Source organism: Mus musculus, chromosome 4 (genome assembly GCF_000001635.26).
Source record: "Mus musculus strain C57BL/6J chromosome 4, GRCm38.p6 C57BL/6J".
NCBI lineage: Eukaryota > Metazoa > Chordata > Mammalia > Rodentia > Muridae > Mus > Mus musculus.
In genome coordinates this window covers 148,255,692-148,272,497 of record NC_000070.6, presented here as the reverse complement: position 1 = coordinate 148,272,497, position 16,806 = coordinate 148,255,692, and the positions used below count along the sequence as shown (strand labels likewise).

The 16,806-nt window shown below is 50.8% G+C and overlaps 1 protein-coding gene across 6 annotated transcripts in view; it reads left to right on the top strand.

The window, feature by feature from the left end:
• Positions 1-16,806, top strand: part of Disp3 (dispatched RND transporter family member 3) — a 51,764-nt gene that overhangs the window by 15,699 nt on the left and 19,259 nt on the right. For 5 of the 6 annotated variants that reach the window (NR_149755.1, XR_390748.4, NR_154985.1 and 2 more), the window contains exons 2-10: positions 94-1,057; positions 1,902-2,121; positions 11,298-11,434; positions 11,884-12,018; positions 12,508-12,668; positions 13,660-13,799; positions 14,261-14,409; positions 14,588-14,749; positions 15,549-15,710. Coding sequence is in view for 3 of the 6 variants with exons in the window: in NM_001083342.1 (NP_001076811.1) it covers positions 97-1,057; positions 1,902-2,121; positions 11,298-11,434; positions 11,884-12,018; positions 12,508-12,668; positions 13,660-13,799; positions 14,261-14,409; positions 14,588-14,749; positions 15,549-15,710 (2,227 nt within the window). In the remaining 3 variants the exon portion in view is untranslated. Of the gene's footprint in view, positions 1-93; positions 1,058-1,901; positions 2,122-11,297; positions 11,435-11,883; positions 12,019-12,507; positions 12,669-13,659; positions 13,800-14,260; positions 14,410-14,587; positions 14,750-15,548; positions 15,711-16,806 lie in introns of those variants that run through there. The other variant, XM_006538859.4, reaches the window with a different exon arrangement.

Sequence of the window (16,806 nt, the reverse complement as noted above, 5' to 3'; positions counted from 1 at the left end):
CGCAACTCCACAGTGGAACTGGTCTCTGCTTGTGGTACCTAGGCTGGGTGAAGCCTGCCCTGTCAAGGTTGCTGACCTGTCCCTTTTCCCTAGGGTATGGACTCAGAGGATGATCCCCTGCTGCAGGATGTGTGGCTAGAAGAGGAACAGCCGGAAGATGAAGCCTGCAGGGGTATCCCCGGGCCAGGGCTGCAGTCCGGAGCACAGGGCTGCTGGCGACGCTGGACACTGCCTTCCAGACCCCCGACTTTGGGGTTCTGGAGCACTCTGGGCTGGGCCTTCACCAACCCGTGCTGCGCAGGGCTGGTGCTGTTCCTTGGCTGCAGCATCCCCATGGTGCTGTCTGCCTTCATGTTCCTCTACTACCCGCCCCTGGACATCGACATCTCCTACAACGCCTTTGAGATCCGCAACCACGAGGCATCACAGCGCTTTGACGCCCTGGCCTTGGCCCTCAAGTCCCAGTTTGGATCTTGGGGGCGCAACAGGCGCGACCTGGCGGACTTCACCTCCGAGACGTTGCAGCGCCTCATCTCAGAGCAGCTTCAGCAGCTGCACCTGGGGAATCATTCTCGACCTGCATCCCGAGCTCCTCGCTCAGCACCGAGGGACACTGTTGCCACTCAGACATCAGCAGCCAATTCGAGTGAGCGACGTCGCCGGGAGGCTCCGTCCCCGGAGGGTCAGGTAACCAATCAGAGCCGGGCCCGTCGGGGCGCCTCGCGCTGGGATTACTCGCGCACCTATGTGAGCGCCAACACCCAAACACACGCGCATTGGCGAATCGAGCTCATCTTTCTGGCTCGCGGAGACGCGGAGCGCAACATTTTCACGAGCGAGCGTCTAGTCACGATCCACGAGATCGAGCGTAAAATCATGGACCACCCGGGTTTCCGGGAGTTCTGCTGGAAGCCCCATGAGGTGCTCAAGGACCTGCCGCTCGGATCCTATTCCTACTGCTCCCCGCCTAGTTCTCTCATGACTTACTTTTTCCCCACCGAGAGGGGCGGCAAGATCTACTACGACGGCATGGGCCAGGACCTGGCGGATATCCGGGGTGAGCAGGCACACTGATGGAACGGTACTATGCTGAGCTAGGATGGCCAGCATGCAAGATGTCTGTGGATGTGCGGCTAGGACACCCTCTGGGATTGTGGGATTTAGGGAGTTAGGTTGAGTCCAGAGAGAGAAAGCGTGGAGTGAGACTTAGGGATGGGGTTGGTTTGAGAGTACCTGGAAGGAAATTTGTCTTAGTTAGGTTTCTATCCTAACTTGCAGAGCAAAGGGGTTTATTCCATCCTCCACATCAAAGGAGATCAGGGCAGGAACTCGAGGCAAGAACCTAGAGGCAGGAACTGAAGCAGAGGCCATGGAAGGCAGCTGCTTACTGGCATGTTTGCTCAGAGTCCTTTCTTAAACACTCCGGGAGTACCAGCCCAAGAATAGCACTGACCCCAGTGGGCTGGGTCCTCTTCTGCCATGTAGCAATTAAGAAAAGAATGTTCCCACAAGCCATCTGATGGAGGCGGTTTCTCAGTTGAGGTATCCTCTTCCCAGATAACATTAGCTTGTGTCAAGTTGTTAAAATACCGTAAGGAGGAGCATGAAAGTTTAAAGGTACCTTTCGGGTAGGTGAGACAGGCTAAAGAGTGGGGTTTGGGTGGAGGGAGGTCACAAGCAGGGTGGGTCTGCAGCAGGCGGGGTTATGGGATTAGTGACAGAGCCTTGGAATTCGGTGCGGTTCAAACTAGAATCAAAGAATAAACCTAGGGGGAACTGCCTGCTCTGGCGAGGAAGCTGTGGATTCTCTAAGCCATTCCTCTGTCCCAGATGGTGCAGTGGCAGAGCGGACTGGTGGGAGCTGGGCACTGAGCTCTTTGGTTTTTCCTGCCCCCTTGCAGGCTCCCTAGAACTGGCCATGACTCACCCTGAGTTCTACTGGTATGTGGATGAGGGGCTCTCCGTGGATAATCTGAAGAGCTCCCTCCTGCGCAGTGAGATCCTGTTTGGAGCGCCGCTTCCCAACTACTACTCAGTGGATGATCGCTGGGAGGAGCAGAGAGCCAAGTTTCAGAGCTTCGTAGTCACGTATGTGGCCATGCTCGCCAAGCAGTCCACTAGGTAGGAAGTCCAGCCTCACACTGTGTGTGCCTGTGTGTAGGCAACAGGGTGCCTCTCAAGCCCAAATCTCCTTCCTCACAACTGGAACCCCAGGAAGTCTTTATCTCCAAGTCTGGGCTGAGTTAAGAACATCCTCTGGACCCTCCCAAAGGCCTCTTTTCTTGACCATTAGTTCATCAGTAGTAGACATGACGGCTTTGAAGGAAGGAGACAGTTCCAAAACTCCTGTCTCAGAGGGATTGGGTATGGTTGTCCAGAAAGGAGGCAGTCCCTCTCTCCCTCTAATATGCATAGGGTCCGTGGGCCGAATCGCTTCGTTTCTCTGGGCCTGAGTGTCCCTACTTGTAAGATGGGACTGTGTTTCCTATTACTCTGGTCATTAAGAGAGAGCAGGGCCAGAGAGGTGGTTAAGAGCACCTGCTGCTCTTGTAGAGGACCTGGGGTCTCTTCTTAGCACCAAGTGGCAGCTCACACCTGCGATTCCAGTTTCAGGGGATCCTACGCCCTCTGCTGACTTCTGCAGGCACAGGGCATGTGCATGGTGTGCACACACACATCACCCAGGCAAAACACTCATAAGATGAATATTTCTTTTAAAGACGTATGGAGGAGCTAGGGCCTGCGGAGATGGCTCAGTTAGTAATGTGCTTGCCACACAGGCATGAAGATCTGCGTTCACATTCCCAGGACTCGTATAAACCCAGGTGTAATCCCAGTATTAGGAATGTAGGCTGGCGAGCCCCCACCCCCAGGGGAATTTGTGTGCAAGTGGGGGCTGAGGAGAAGACTCATTTGGGTAAGACTCAGCGAATTAAAGCACAATGGGTGCAGGGCTCGGTAGTGAAGGGTGCTTGCTTCTGTTCCCAGCGCCCACACCAGGCAGCTCACAGCTGCAGGAGATCCAGCTGCAGGAGATCCACTGCCCTTTTCTGGCCTCTGACCTGCAATCATGTCCACACACACACACACACACACACACACACACACACACACGGAGAGAGAGAGAGAGAGAGAGAGAGAGAGAGAGAGAGAGAGAGAGAGAGAGAGAGAGAGAGAGAGAGAGAGAGAGAAAATAAATTAAATCTGGGAGAGAAAAAAAAGGCAGAAAATACCAGGAAGATACTCAAGGTAGATGTCTCATCTTTGGTCTCCAAACATACATGTACACATATGTGTACACACACACACCCACCATTTAAGAAGCCAGCAAGATGGCTCAGTAGAGCCTGCCACCTAGCTTGATAACCTGAGTTAAATCTCTTGAACCAATAAGGAAGAAGGAGAGAACTGATTCCCACAAGTTATCTCCTGACATTCACAAGCACCCTGTAGTATGCACATATGACCACACACACACACATTTAAGAAAGATCTGATTTGGAGATGGACTTGTTTCTGGCTCACTTCTGTAAGCCTAGCCCCAGCATGGTGCCTGGCACCACTTGGTAAAGATTGGTCTAAGGCATGAATGAGTGGATATGTGGATGGATGGGTGGATGGATAGATAGATGGATGGATGGGTGGGTGAAAATACCTCAAGGAAAGGCACCTGATAGGAGCTGACTATGGGGGGCACTTCAGATAGCAACGCTTACCTCGGCTGAAATGTTTGGCCACATTTGAAGTGTCAGCCGCACCCCCTCCCAGGACTTGATTTTAATGCCTTCTTTCCGATTCACAAGATCCTTTCCATTGTTGTATTTTTGGTGAGTCGAGAGAAAAACACACCTTGACTTAACGCTGAGTTACACGAATCGTCACTTTTACGGCTTCGCTGATCACACCGGGGACTGAGAGCACTGGCGTGGCATTTACTGTTCTCCGTCCCCTCGAGGTTTGGTTGTGTGCACTTTAATTGTATGTGCATTTTAAACCCACAGCCAGTTCTGTCTTGCAGGTTCTGCTCCTTTCTGTATATCTGAGTCTTTACCTTTCCTGTTGGTCTTCATTACTCTGCAGCTTCATGCGTCCCTCTGGGACCACTTTCCTCGGGTCTGAAGATCTCTTTTTAGTATTCTCTGCATGCTGGTTTGCTTCTGGTGACTCGTGTTTTGTTTGCTTGGGGTGGGGTGGGGGGAATCTTTATTTTACTTTCATTTTTCTAATCTGTCCCACTTGTGTGGCATTCCAAATTGTCAGCTGTGTTCGTTTACTGTTTGAAAGACGCCACTCCACTGTCACACGACTTCCATCGGTTTCTGTAGAGAAGTCAGCTGCAAGTCTTCCTCCTTGCTCTTTTTCCCTATTAAAAGTTTTATTGCATTTGTGTGTGTACGTGTGTGTGTGTGTGTGTTCGTGTACGTGTGTGTGTGTGCGCGCGCGCGTGTGTGTGTGTGCGCGCGCGCGTGTGTGTGTGTACACGTGTGTGCCACTGTGTGCGTGTGGAAGTCAGAGGACAACTTGCAAGAATTTGTTCTCTCTCTCCACTGTGTGGATTCCAGAACTCCTGCTGTCCGTCCGTCTTGGCAGCAAGCACCTTTACCCACTGAGCCATTTTGCCTGTCCATTGTTGCTCTCTTAAAATGACTGGGTTTTTTTCCCTCTGCTTTTAATTTGTTTATTTTTTAAAGATTAATTTATTTTATGTGTGTGTGTTTGCCTGTATGCATTTCTGTGAATTGTGTGTGTGTGTGTGTGTGTGTGTGTGGCACCCATGGTGGCCAGAAGAGGGCTCAGATCCCTTCCAGCTGGTGTTACAGACAATAGTAGGCTACCATGTGGGTGCCAGTAACTAAATTCAGGACCTCCGCAGGAACAGCAAGTGCTTTTAAGCACTAAGCCATCTCTCCAGCCCCCTTTCCCCATAAAATACTCTGTATATGCTATATAAATTAATGTATACACAGTAAATGACTGATTTAATGTTCAGCTCTTTCACTCAAAGAAAAATTATCTAATTCATCAAAGTCAGACGGTCAGAGATTGTTTTTTTCTTGGCTATTATGTATGAGGTTGAGAAAATAAAACATTTGGTGAGGTGTGATTGGCACACGACCAACTATGTATACTTAGCATTTTAAAGTTGATTAGTCCTGACACATCCACTGTCAAGAACATAAAATCCCAGTATGTTTCCCTATGCCCAGAGAACCAGCTCAGACTGCATCCTGCTCCCAGCCCCCACCCCAGCAATCACTTCCCAGTTCTTGTTTTGTTTAACTCTATGCATGTGTGTATTTAAGGGCACCACATGCATGCAGTGCTCAGAGAAGCCAGAGGGGGGCATCAGACCCCCTGGAGCTGAAGTTGCAGACAGCTGTCTGCTCTCGGGTGGGTCCTGGGAATCGGACTCAGGTCCTCCGCTAGAGCAGGCTGGACTCTTAACTGCTGAGCCACGTCTGCAGACCCACTTTCTGCTTTCCACCATCCTTTTTAAGAGCTTTGTATGCAAGGTATCTCCCAACATGTTCCCTTTTTGACGGAACTCGTTCGTTCATTCTAGCTTATTTGAATTGTACCCATGCCTCATCGTGTATCAACAGTTTATCGTTGAGCACTGAATCGTGTTCATACCATATTCTGCCCATCTGTTCACTCGTTGCTGAGTGATGGCGTCCTTTCCAGGTTCAACCTTTACTGGTAAAGCTCCAGCGACTGTTTGTGTGTAACTCTTTCCGTGAACAAATACTTTGGCCTTAGATAAAAAGCCTCTTAGTGAAATGACCAGGCAATAATGGTGGGCATTTGTTTAACTGGAGAGACTTGCTGAGTTTTCCAAATGGCTTGTACCATTTTGTGCTCCCAGTGAGGGTGAGAATTCCCGGTCTCCTCCATCCTCTCTTCAACTTGGTGGGGTGTTCTAGTTTGCTTCTCTGTCGCTGTGATAAACACTAGCCCTAACCCACTTGGGGACAGTGAGGCCATCACGGAAGGAGGTCGGGGACCCGGAGGTAAGGAACCAAAGCAGGGGCCATGGAGGAGCGCAGCTGTCTGGCTCATATTCATCCACCTTTTTCATACCTGTCAGAACTTCCCAGGGGTGACACTGCCCACACCAGACTCTCCACACTAACAATCAAGAAAACACCCAAGGACAAGCCTGAAGATCAGTCTGACAGAGGAATTTCCTCAATAAAATAAAATAAAATAAAATAAAATAAAATAAAATAAAATAAAAGTGCCCTCTTCCAGGTGACTCTAGTGTGTCATGTTGACAAAAATTAACCAGCAAATATAGGTAGTACAGTTTTTAAACTGTTCTTGATTTAGGAAGGAAGAATGAATGAATGAATGAATGAATGAATGAATGAATGAATGAATGAATGAATGAGGCTATTCTAATAGGTGTGTATTAGCAATCCTGCTGTCTCAGGTTTTCATTTTTTTTTAATGAGTCATGACTTGGACATCCGTTGTCGTATTTCTAAAGGAGAAAGGACTTATTCAGCTCATGTTCTCAGTCCTTGGCTTCTTCCGGTCCCCTTGGTTTGGGCCTGTGGTTTGGCAGAGCATTGTACTGGAAACACAGGCTAGGGGAAACTGCCCACCTCACCTCACGGTGATGGAAGCTGAATGAACAAGAGGCTTAGGAGCGTATTTCATCCCTCTAGTTTCTTTGATGAAATATTGATGCAGATCTTGTGTCCACTGTAAAATAACATTTGTATCCTCTGGGAATTTTATACATGGATATGATGTATTTGATCACATTCTCCCACTCCTCCCATAACTCCTCCCAGATCCTCCTCCTCCTGCACCAGTGCCAGCATCAGCACCAACACCAATAGCACCACCACCACTACCGCCACCAGCAGCACCAAACGTAATGTCTTTTTCATTTCATTGACCACTGAGGCCAGTTTGTGCTGCTCAGATATTCATGGATGTAGGACCATCCTCTGAGTACAGTAGATCTACCAGGGTCCAGACCCTGAAAGAGAACTGACTCTCCTCTCCCAGAAGCTGTCAGCACCCATAGCTTAGCCAGGGCTGGGGACTCATGAGCCCTTCCCATGAGGCTCAAGCCGAAAGGCTGACTGGCTTGATCTTGTGTAGTTCTGTGCAGGCAGACACAGATGATGTGAATCCGTGAGTGCAGAGTCCCTGTCATGTCCAGAAGATACCGTTTCTCTGGTCCTCCTCTACTTCTTGTCTTCTACAGTTTTTTCACCTCACTGGAGAGGTGGCTCAGTGATTAAGAGATCTTGTTGCTCATGCAGAGGACCCACATGGCTGCTCACAACCATCTATAACTCCAATTCCAGTGGCTCTGATGCCCTCTCTGGTTGCCATGGGCACTGCACGCTCATGGTACAGATACATACATACATACATACATACATACATACATACATGGTACAGATACATACATACCATACATACATACATAACACACATACCGACATAACATACATACATACATACATACATATATACATACATACCATACATACATATATACATACATACCATACATACATACATATATACATACATACCATACATACATACATACTGTAAGCAAAACACTCATACACATAAAATTAAAGTGAGTCTTTTTTTTAAAGTCTTCCCACCTCATTCTTTCCCCATCTTCCCTGAGCCTTGGTGGTACGTCCTGTTTGTGACTGACATTCTACAAATGTTTATTCTCTGTGCTGTCACCAAGTGTGAGTTTCTGTGTTGGCTGCTGTTCTCTTGTGCCCACTTTTGGTTGGGTTTTTCTGTTTCATTTTGAGTTTGCTTTTGAGTATGGAGAAGCTATGGGCTGAGCTGTATTATTCTTACAATAACCCTGGTGTCAGGTGTTGGAAGGGCACTTCTTTCTCTGTGCCTCTTTCTCTTTTGCCTTGGACAAAACTTTCTGCCCACAAATGTGGCCATTCTGTTCTGTTCCATGGACGTGCACTTTGGAACTACACAGTTGTGGTTATCATAACTTCGTACCAGGTCCTGTTTCATACCAGGTCCTGTTTGTTTTCTTTCCTTCAGAGCTAGGGATTGAGCCCAGGGTGTAGCACATCCTAGGCAAACACTCTACCACTGAGATACAACCTGCTCTGTCTGTCTTGAGATCATTTATTGTCTTTTTTTTTTTAAGTGTAGTTGTTCTAGATCTTTTGCATTTCCAGGTGAATTTTAGAATCAGCTCCTTTATTTCTGAAATAGATAAATGGCCAGTTAGGCCGGCGGTGGCACAAATCTATAATCCCGAGATATCTGAGAGGCTGAGGCAGAAAATTAATGGTCCAGCCTGTGCTACAGAGTATGTTCAAGGATTGCCTGGATAATTTATCAAGACCCTTGTCTCAAATTGTTTTTAAAAATGAAAAGTAGCTGAGGCTGTTGCTCAGTGGTAGAACATGGGCTTTGTATGTGTGAAACCCTAGGTTCAATCCCAAGTACCACGAAATAGGAAAGTCAGTCTCCTGGGATCTTGAATGTGATATATATCTTAAAATATCGCATCTTTGGTTCCAGAAACATGACTTCATTTTATCTCTAAGCATTTTCTATTTTCATGATCCTATCATAGTATACATTTAAGATTTATTCTCCAGCTGTTAATTTAAATTTATAATCAACTTTGTGTTTTATGACCTTGTTAAACTTGGGGTTTGTTGTTGTCGATTGGTTTTTTTAGATTCCATTGGATTTTCCACGCAAATAAGCGTTTGTTACACTGATAATGGGAGATCTGCTTCTTCTTTCCCAGTACAGACACGCTTTACCTCTTGTTTTCTTGCCTGATTGCACTGGCCAGCATCTTCAGAACCTAGAGCTGAATAGATGGAAGGGTTTTTTTGTTTTTGTTTTTTTAAAAAATTCTTCTGGGTGACATTTCTTGTGTTTTTATTTAAATCTTATTTTCCTTGGTAGCCATAACTCTTAGTGGCTCCTTTAGGATTTGCAGTATGCCTCCTTAAGTATCACGGTACATCTTTAAGATGGTACCATATCACCCTGTCGTACCCTTCCGTGCTTCCAGTGGCCTCTGCACTACTGTGAGCCACAATCTGTTTGTTATCCCACGCCACTGTATTATTTTTAAATAGCCAGTTTTCTTTTGTAACAATAAATAAAAATGTTACATGTCTTCCTCGTGACACCTCCACTTACAGTGCATCTTCTCCTTAGTGTCTCCTGCACGCTGTCATCTTCCTTCCGCCAGAGGGGCCCCCTTAGCATCTTCAGTAGTGTCTGTGTACCAGAGGTAATTTCGGGCTTGTACATCTGACGGAGTTTTGATTTTTGCCTTTGCTTTTGAAATGTGTTTTTCCGGGTATAGCATTCTGAGTTGAGCTTCCCCCGAGTGTCTGGGGACACGGCTTTGCCATTGTCTGACGCTGACAACTCTGTCCTTGTTCTTCTCTTTGTTCCGTGATCTGTTACGCGTCTTCTCCCCTCTGTCAGTTTTTCTCCTGGTGAGAACGTGCGAGCGGTTCAATCTGCGGTGTGTACTGCAGCCCTTCAGTTATTTAGCCTTTGGGTCAACAGGGCCACAGTTTTCGTTGAGTTTGCGGAATGTTCCAGCTGCTAGAGCATCTACTAGCCGATATGCGGGGCTCTCCGGGGTCCAGCAATGCCATCGAGGCGTCAGCCCTGGAACCCACAGTGCCTGCTTTATTTCCTGTCTCAGAGGATCGCCATTCTCTGTGCTCTGGGGCCCAGGGTCCTGTGTCATGTGCTTTCTCTTGTATCTCAAAGGGGTTTTTAATTTTTTTAGCTTTGTTTGTTTTTATTTTATGTTCATGAATGTTTTACCTGTATGCGTGTATGTTGCCCACTTTTGTGCTTGTTGGGTCCCCTGTAACCGGGGCTGTGTATGGTTGCGAGCCACCATATGAGTGCTGGGAGTCCAACCAGGTTCTCTGTTAGGAGCATAGGGTGCTCTTAACTTCTCGGCCATCTCTCCAGCCCCACTTGCTCATATCTTGTGGTTGCAGCAGTCAGGTAGTCCTGATGTGAAACTGTTTTCCCACCACTACCAAAAATGTCACTATTGCCTGTATTTTTAAAGCAGTTTGGGTGCCGGAGAGATGGCTCAGTGGTTAAGAGCATGTATCAGTCTTCCGGAGGACTCAGGTTCAAGCCTCAGCAGCCACATCAGGCGGCTCACAAACATCTCTAATTCCAGATCCAGATCTGCTGCCTTCCTTGAACCTCTGTGGGACCCCACACATACATGACATACATATAAATAAATAAAATAAGTCGTTTGGGATGGCTGGGTGTGATCTTTAATCCCAGGAAGATCCAAGGCAGAGGCAGACCGACTTCTGTGAGTTCAAGCCTAGCCTGGTATATGTCCATAGCATGCACACACACACACACACACACACACACACACACACACACACACACACACACACACACAGAGCACAGCACCGAACAAAAGTCTAGCCAGGGAAACAGTGAGACCCTGTCTCACCTATATATGTTTTACAGTATGAGGGTGTGAAGTTAGGGAGATTGCCCAGTGGATAGAGTATTTATTACCTGAGTGTGACGACCAGAGCTTGGGTCCACAGAACCCACAGAAACGCTGATCCGTGTGGCAGCCCACCTGCCATTGTAAAGCTTAGGCAGTGGAGATGGGGCCCCCCCGGAGTGAGCTGGTTAGACAAACTAGCTGTGTCTGAGAACCCTGGGTTCAGTTGCAAACTCTGCCTCAGTGAATAAGTTGTAGCACACAAGGGAGACTCTGTGCATAGACATTGTGCCTCCACAACCGCACAAACAGAGGTGCACATACACATACACACACACACACACACACGCACATGTGCACGCACACACATGTGAACAGGTATGCACATGCCACATACACATATACATACAGAAGAAAAACAGCTTGATCAGCCTGCCTGGGGTTCTTGGGGAAAATTGGTTTGATTGACTGTAGGCTGCTGTGGACAGTTGACAACTGGAAGATGATGGAGGGGCTGATTGTCGCTGATTACTATCTGTGTCGAATGGTAGCTCTCAACCTCAGCTACACGTTGAATCACCTGGGAGATCTGGAGGGAAAAAAAAAAAACCTTGCTTCAGCTCCACCCAAGAAATTATGATTTAATTTGCATGGCATCGGGCCTAGATATCAGGACTTTTGGAAGCTCAAGTGATTTTGATGTGCAGCCAAGGTAAAGAGTCACTGATGAAGGGCATCAAGTGTCCACAGTCATCTTTAATCCCCTTCCTGTCTTTCTCCTCTCTCCATGGCCTCCCTCCCCCAGCAAAGTCCAGGTCCTCTATGGGGGGACAGACCTCTTCGACTATGAGGTACGCCGAACCTTCAATAACGACATGCTCCTTGCCTTCATTAGCAGTAGCTGCATCGCGGCCCTCGTCTACATCCTAACCTCCTGCTCAGGTACCGCATCTCCGAAGGATCACGTGAGCCAGCGCCTTTGCTCCCAGCAGCTCACACCGGCCTGTTCAAGGATGCTGGGATAGCCCTGAATCTGGTTCCTTAGAGCTGGGCCAAATGGTGCTCAGACACCGTGGTAACTTTGTGTCTGGGTGCCTGGGATATTTTTAGACCGTTGTGAATCATTCAAGAGCCTACTTTATATACCATAGCAGCCGCCCCTTTGCCCCCAGCTCACCTCACCTGCTCACCTACACAGGCCTCCTGTCCAGCCCCTTCTCTGGGAACGAAAGGCTTCAAATTCTGCAACTTGTCCATACGCATGCCCAGGAGCAGACCGGGTGGTGCAGGAAGCTCAGGATGAGGGGCTGTGGTCAGGGTCACTGAAGGGGGTGGGGGGATGTTCTGTGAGGGCCCTCCCCATGGTCCCTTCTGCTCCTTGCCCTGCCCAGTGTTCCTGTCCTTCTTTGGGATCGCCAGCATCGGTCTCAGCTGCCTGGTGGCACTCTTTCTCTACCACGTGGTCTTTGGCATCCAGTACTTGGGCATCCTCAATGGAGTGGCCGCCTTTGTGATTGTGGGCATTGGTGAGTTGTCCTCCAGCCACGGCAGGGGACTCCCACTTGAGAACTCTGTCCCTTCCAGCCCCCTCCCCCTCCCAAGAAGGCCTTCTAGGTGATGATGAGAGTGGTGGGGAGATAGGAAACTAAGCTTTGGAAGAGTGGCGGGTGGGGCCGGGATGCTTGATGGATGGGGCTTGAACTCAGCAAGGCCATGGAGGCTGGTTGGTGGGACTTGAGACTTTATGGGTGGCTTTTGGAGACAGTGAGTGGAGCCAAGGTGCATGGTGGGTGATGCTTGTCCACAGTGGGTGGGGCTTAGAGAGGCTGGGTGCAGCCAAGAAATCTGGTGGATGGGGCCAAGGAGTCTGGTGGGTGGGGCTTGACCTCCAGATGGAGCCAGTCAAAGGGTCTTGTTAAGCCAGAGGTGAGCCACCTGGCACCGGACCTGAGGCACACAGAAGTGGGACCTGAGCTGAGCTGCCCACCCCCAACCCTGGCCTGTTCTTCCTGCAGGTGTGGACGATGTCTTTGTATTCATCAACACTTACCGCCAGGCCACCCACCTGGAAGACCCCCAACTGCGGATGATCCACACCATCCAGACTGCAGGCAAAGCCACCTTCTTCACCTCGCTGACCACCGCCGCCGCTTATGCGGCCAACGTCTTCTCCCAGGTGAGAAGCCTGCCCGTGGTCCTTGTCCCTGCTTCCCATCCGCCCACACGTGGGTGACTCCTGACCCCAGCACCTTCATCTCAAGGTCCTTGCTCTGTGACTGCTGTTCTCTTCTGTGACTAACATGTGGGGCGGTTACAGCAGTCCGGTTAGTGAATATGCACTCTGACTCTGCCCTGGGGCACCACCATTTCTTTACCATCTGATCTTTACAACCCAAGATAAAAGTGTCACCGTCTCTGTCTTCCTAGCACAGAAACTGGGGCCCAGAAAGGTAAAGGGACTCTATCATGGTCACACAGCTGGCAAGTGGTGGACCCAACAACAGTCTCCTCGCTCCTGGCCTGAGCTCTTCATGCCACTTCATGCCTGAGTTTGATCTCTCTTACATTCTGTCTGTCTTCCTCTCTCCCTATCCCTCCCCCCTCCCACTCCCACTTCCGTATTCCTGAATGAGGCAATGACATCATTGGGAGACCTTGTGACTTAGCCACATAACTCATGTAAACCTCTCTGGGCCTCAGTTTCTCAGTGGATAATTCTGGGTCTGAGATGAGCAGATTAGTGAAGTGATTTCACAAACTTTCAGGTCTGCCTGCTGATCGGTTAGGGTTTCCACCAATCGCCACAGCCCTGGGCAGGTCCCCGTGAGATTTCAGGCTCCCTTCTTCCCCATGTTGGGTACCAACCCTTCCCTTCCCCTTCATCATCCGTCAGCCTGGGTTTGTGTGATGTGTCGTCCGTAATGGCCACTACCAGCTGCTTACCCTGGCGGTTCCCATATGGCTGCAGGTAGACTAGAACCTCTGCCCTCAGGTGGGGCAAGCACTTCCTCAGCTGCTGTGGCTTCTGGCATCCTCCAGGCCCGGTGCTGTTGTCCTGGAAACTGTTCCTACGTCAGTCGGGAGAGACCCAGCTTTCTGGTTGTCTCCGGACACAGAGACATCCAAGACACTCACGGTGCCCTGTCCTCACTGCCTCTTGGCTGCAGATCCCAGCTGTGCATGACTTCGGCTTGTTCATGTCCCTCATTGTGACCTGCTGCTGGCTGGCTGTGCTGTTCACCATGCCTGCGGCCCTGGGCCTCTGGAGCCTCTACATGGCGCCCCTGGAGAGCTCCTGCCAGAACAGGTGAGCATCCTTCACCCTTCACATCCTAAGTAGCCACCACACCCCGCCCTCTCTCTCTCAGCCCTCTAGCATTCTTGTGTGCCGAGCTCTAGGCTAGGCAGGGGACAGGAAAGCTCTTGTCCAGCAGCAGTGTAGTCGCATGTGAACAGGAGGTGGGCATACGTCCACACGTCTTTAAAACCACCATCTCCTTAGTGAGCCTTCTATGCAGGGCCCTAACCTAGGGAATCACAGGGCAGCTTTCTCACCCCCTGCCACCCCTTGTGTCCCCAGAGGAAGAGTAGCAGATGAGGGTAAGTGGCTCCAGAAGAAACTCAGCCCCGGCTCTCATCATAGTCACTGGTGCCTCTCCTGCAAGGCAGGAGCAGCCGTTTGCTACCTGGGCTTGTACCCTTTCCTTGTCCCCATCCTGTCTGACTGTCCCGACTCTTAGCCTCACGCCTGTCCACTGCCCTCCACAGCTGCCACCAGAAGTGCGGCCGCAAGAGCTCCTTGCATTTTCCTGGGGACCTGTTCACGGCTCCGGAGCGGGCTGGGGGTGGCCCTGCTCAGGGTCCCCTCCCCTATCTGGATGATGATATCCCCTTGTTGAATGTGGAGGATGAGCCAGGTGAGAGCGGGCTGGCCTGAGTGGGGGTGGCTTTCAGGGGGACATTCGGGGATAGGCTGGCCCCAAGGGACCCAGGCCAGAAGGCCAGTGGAGGCCCTCACCTAGCATGTGGGCTTTGCCAGTGGGCTGGGGCAGGCTGTGGCTCAGACTCTGACTGGCTGCCCACTCTGCCTGGCAGCGTCCCTAGAGCTGGGAGATGTGTCACTGGTCTCTGTGCACTGTGAGGGTTTGCAGCCCACCCCTGATGCAAACAGCAGGGGCCAGCTCCTCGCCCAGCTGCAAGAGCTGCTGCACCACTGGGTCTTATGGGCAGCCGTCAAGAGCCGCTGGGTGATCGTAGGTGAGTGTGCCCCAGTCCCTTCCTGAAGGCTGACACACCCACATACTCCACACCCCACAAGCAGCAAGCACTGAGAGTGGAGTAGCTCTCAGAGGTCTGAGCACAGCCTCTTTTCTGCCTCCTCCTCTTCCTGGGTAGGCTGCCCCTGGGCCTCCTCGGCCTCTGCTTACAGGCAGCCATGCACCAGGCAAGAGAGCAGAGTACTCGGGCTTGACCCTGGAGTAGACTAGCTGGCTGTGTTTGAACCCCAGTTCTGCCCTCTGCCCTTGGATGTGCCAGCCAGTCTAACACTTGAGTTCTTGGTCGAAAAATGAGTGTGATAGCAGTGGCAGGGGCCAGGGCATAGCTCAGCACATACCAGACCTGGGTTCTGTCTCCCTAGCACCAAAAAGAAATAGGGTCTAGGAAGAGAGAAACTGTAAGGATTTTGACGCATATAAAGGTCTTGGCCTGGTGCGGGGCCTGCCAAGTGCTCGGTGCGATCAGAACTACTGCAGTGAAACAGAAGTGCCAGCTCCTCTGGGACGGACGGATACCTGAGACACCAGCTAGCCCTTGTGGAGGAGCGGTCAGTCTGCTTGTAGCTTACAGCCAGACCCCAGCAACTCCACCAACACAATCACTGTCATTGCCTCTGATGGGGCTATCTCCCACCCCACTTCCCTCTCCTCCCCCTCCCCCTCCCCCTCTCTCCTCTCCCCTCTCCCCCTGCCCTTCACACTGATAACCACTTTGCCAGGATGGGGTGCCAGCCTCGGATCCCTCACAGGGCATCATCTCACACAGCACTTCCTCACAGGGCTTTTCGCCTCCATCCTTATCCTGTCCCTGGTGTTCGCCAGCCGGCTCCGCCCTGCCAGCCGGGCCCCACTCCTCTTCCGGCCGGACACCAACATTCAGGTGCTACTGGACCTCAAGTACAACCTGAGCGCCGAGGGGATATCCTGCATCACCTGCTCAGGTGAGGATCCCTGCCGGCTGAGCCCGCCTCCCTCCTGTGCTGGCTGAGCCCACTGTTGGCCTGAGAGATGGCAGAGGTGCAGTGAGTGGGAGGGTCGGACATCCTGGGCTCAGGGGCTACAGAGTCAGAGACAAGCTGTTACAGTAGCAGATTTGTGGAGGAAGGATCTAGTGCTCTGTGGGCATGAATACCCTGGAAGGCTGCCTGGAGGAGGTGTCTAAGCAGATACTTAAAACATGAGAGTCATCAAACGAATAGAGCTGGGGAGGGAAAGAGTAGGTTAGACCCAAAGGAGAGGGAGAAGTTCAGTCAGGCCAGGGTGGCAGGGACAAGGAAGGAAGGGTCTAGGCTGAGGGCTGTGGCAGTGATGGGGAAGGGCAGAGCCAAGACTGAGGGGAGGGTTGCAGGAGCTGAGACTAGTCAGGGTTCTGGGGGGTGTGGGGTTGGTGGACCAGATGGAGGTGGGCAGGAGGCTGGAGCCTTCTCTACAAGAGTCTTAAAGGAGCTAAGGTGTCACAGTTTGGGGGTGATTTAATACATGTGGGGTGCTGTCAGGGCAGGTGTAGAGAGAGGAGCCGGAAGGAGGGAGTGGCTTTCAAGGTGTCTGGTCTAAGCCCTTAGCGCAGGGAGAGTGGGGGCGGAGCAAGGGCAGACAAGGGTCAAGCCATTCTGCTCCCGTGGGTAGAAGGGAGAAGAGACAAGGTTTAACTGAACTGGATGCCTGCAGCTCGGGAGAGGAGCTCCACTGCTGCTGCCATAATTACCTTCGCTTAATCAGGGCATTGTTCCTATTAACCCAGCCTTCCCTTGGTCGTGGCAGGAGCTGAATGCATGATAACAGACTGGAGCTCTGACAGGTACCCAGAGCCTTGCATCTCAGAGTCAGCTATAGCTCAGCCCCCCTGGGTCTCCACTGGGGCTCTACCTGTTCACAACACACACTCCTAGGGACCCCCTGCCTGTCCCCTGCCACCTCCACTTCCCAGCAGGACAGAAACCAGAGCAGCCATCTGTAGGAGAGCCACCTTACCCCTGTACCTGTAATGCGCTCTGCATCCCTTTTCATGGAGACCTTTGGTGTGGCAGCAAAGAGGGC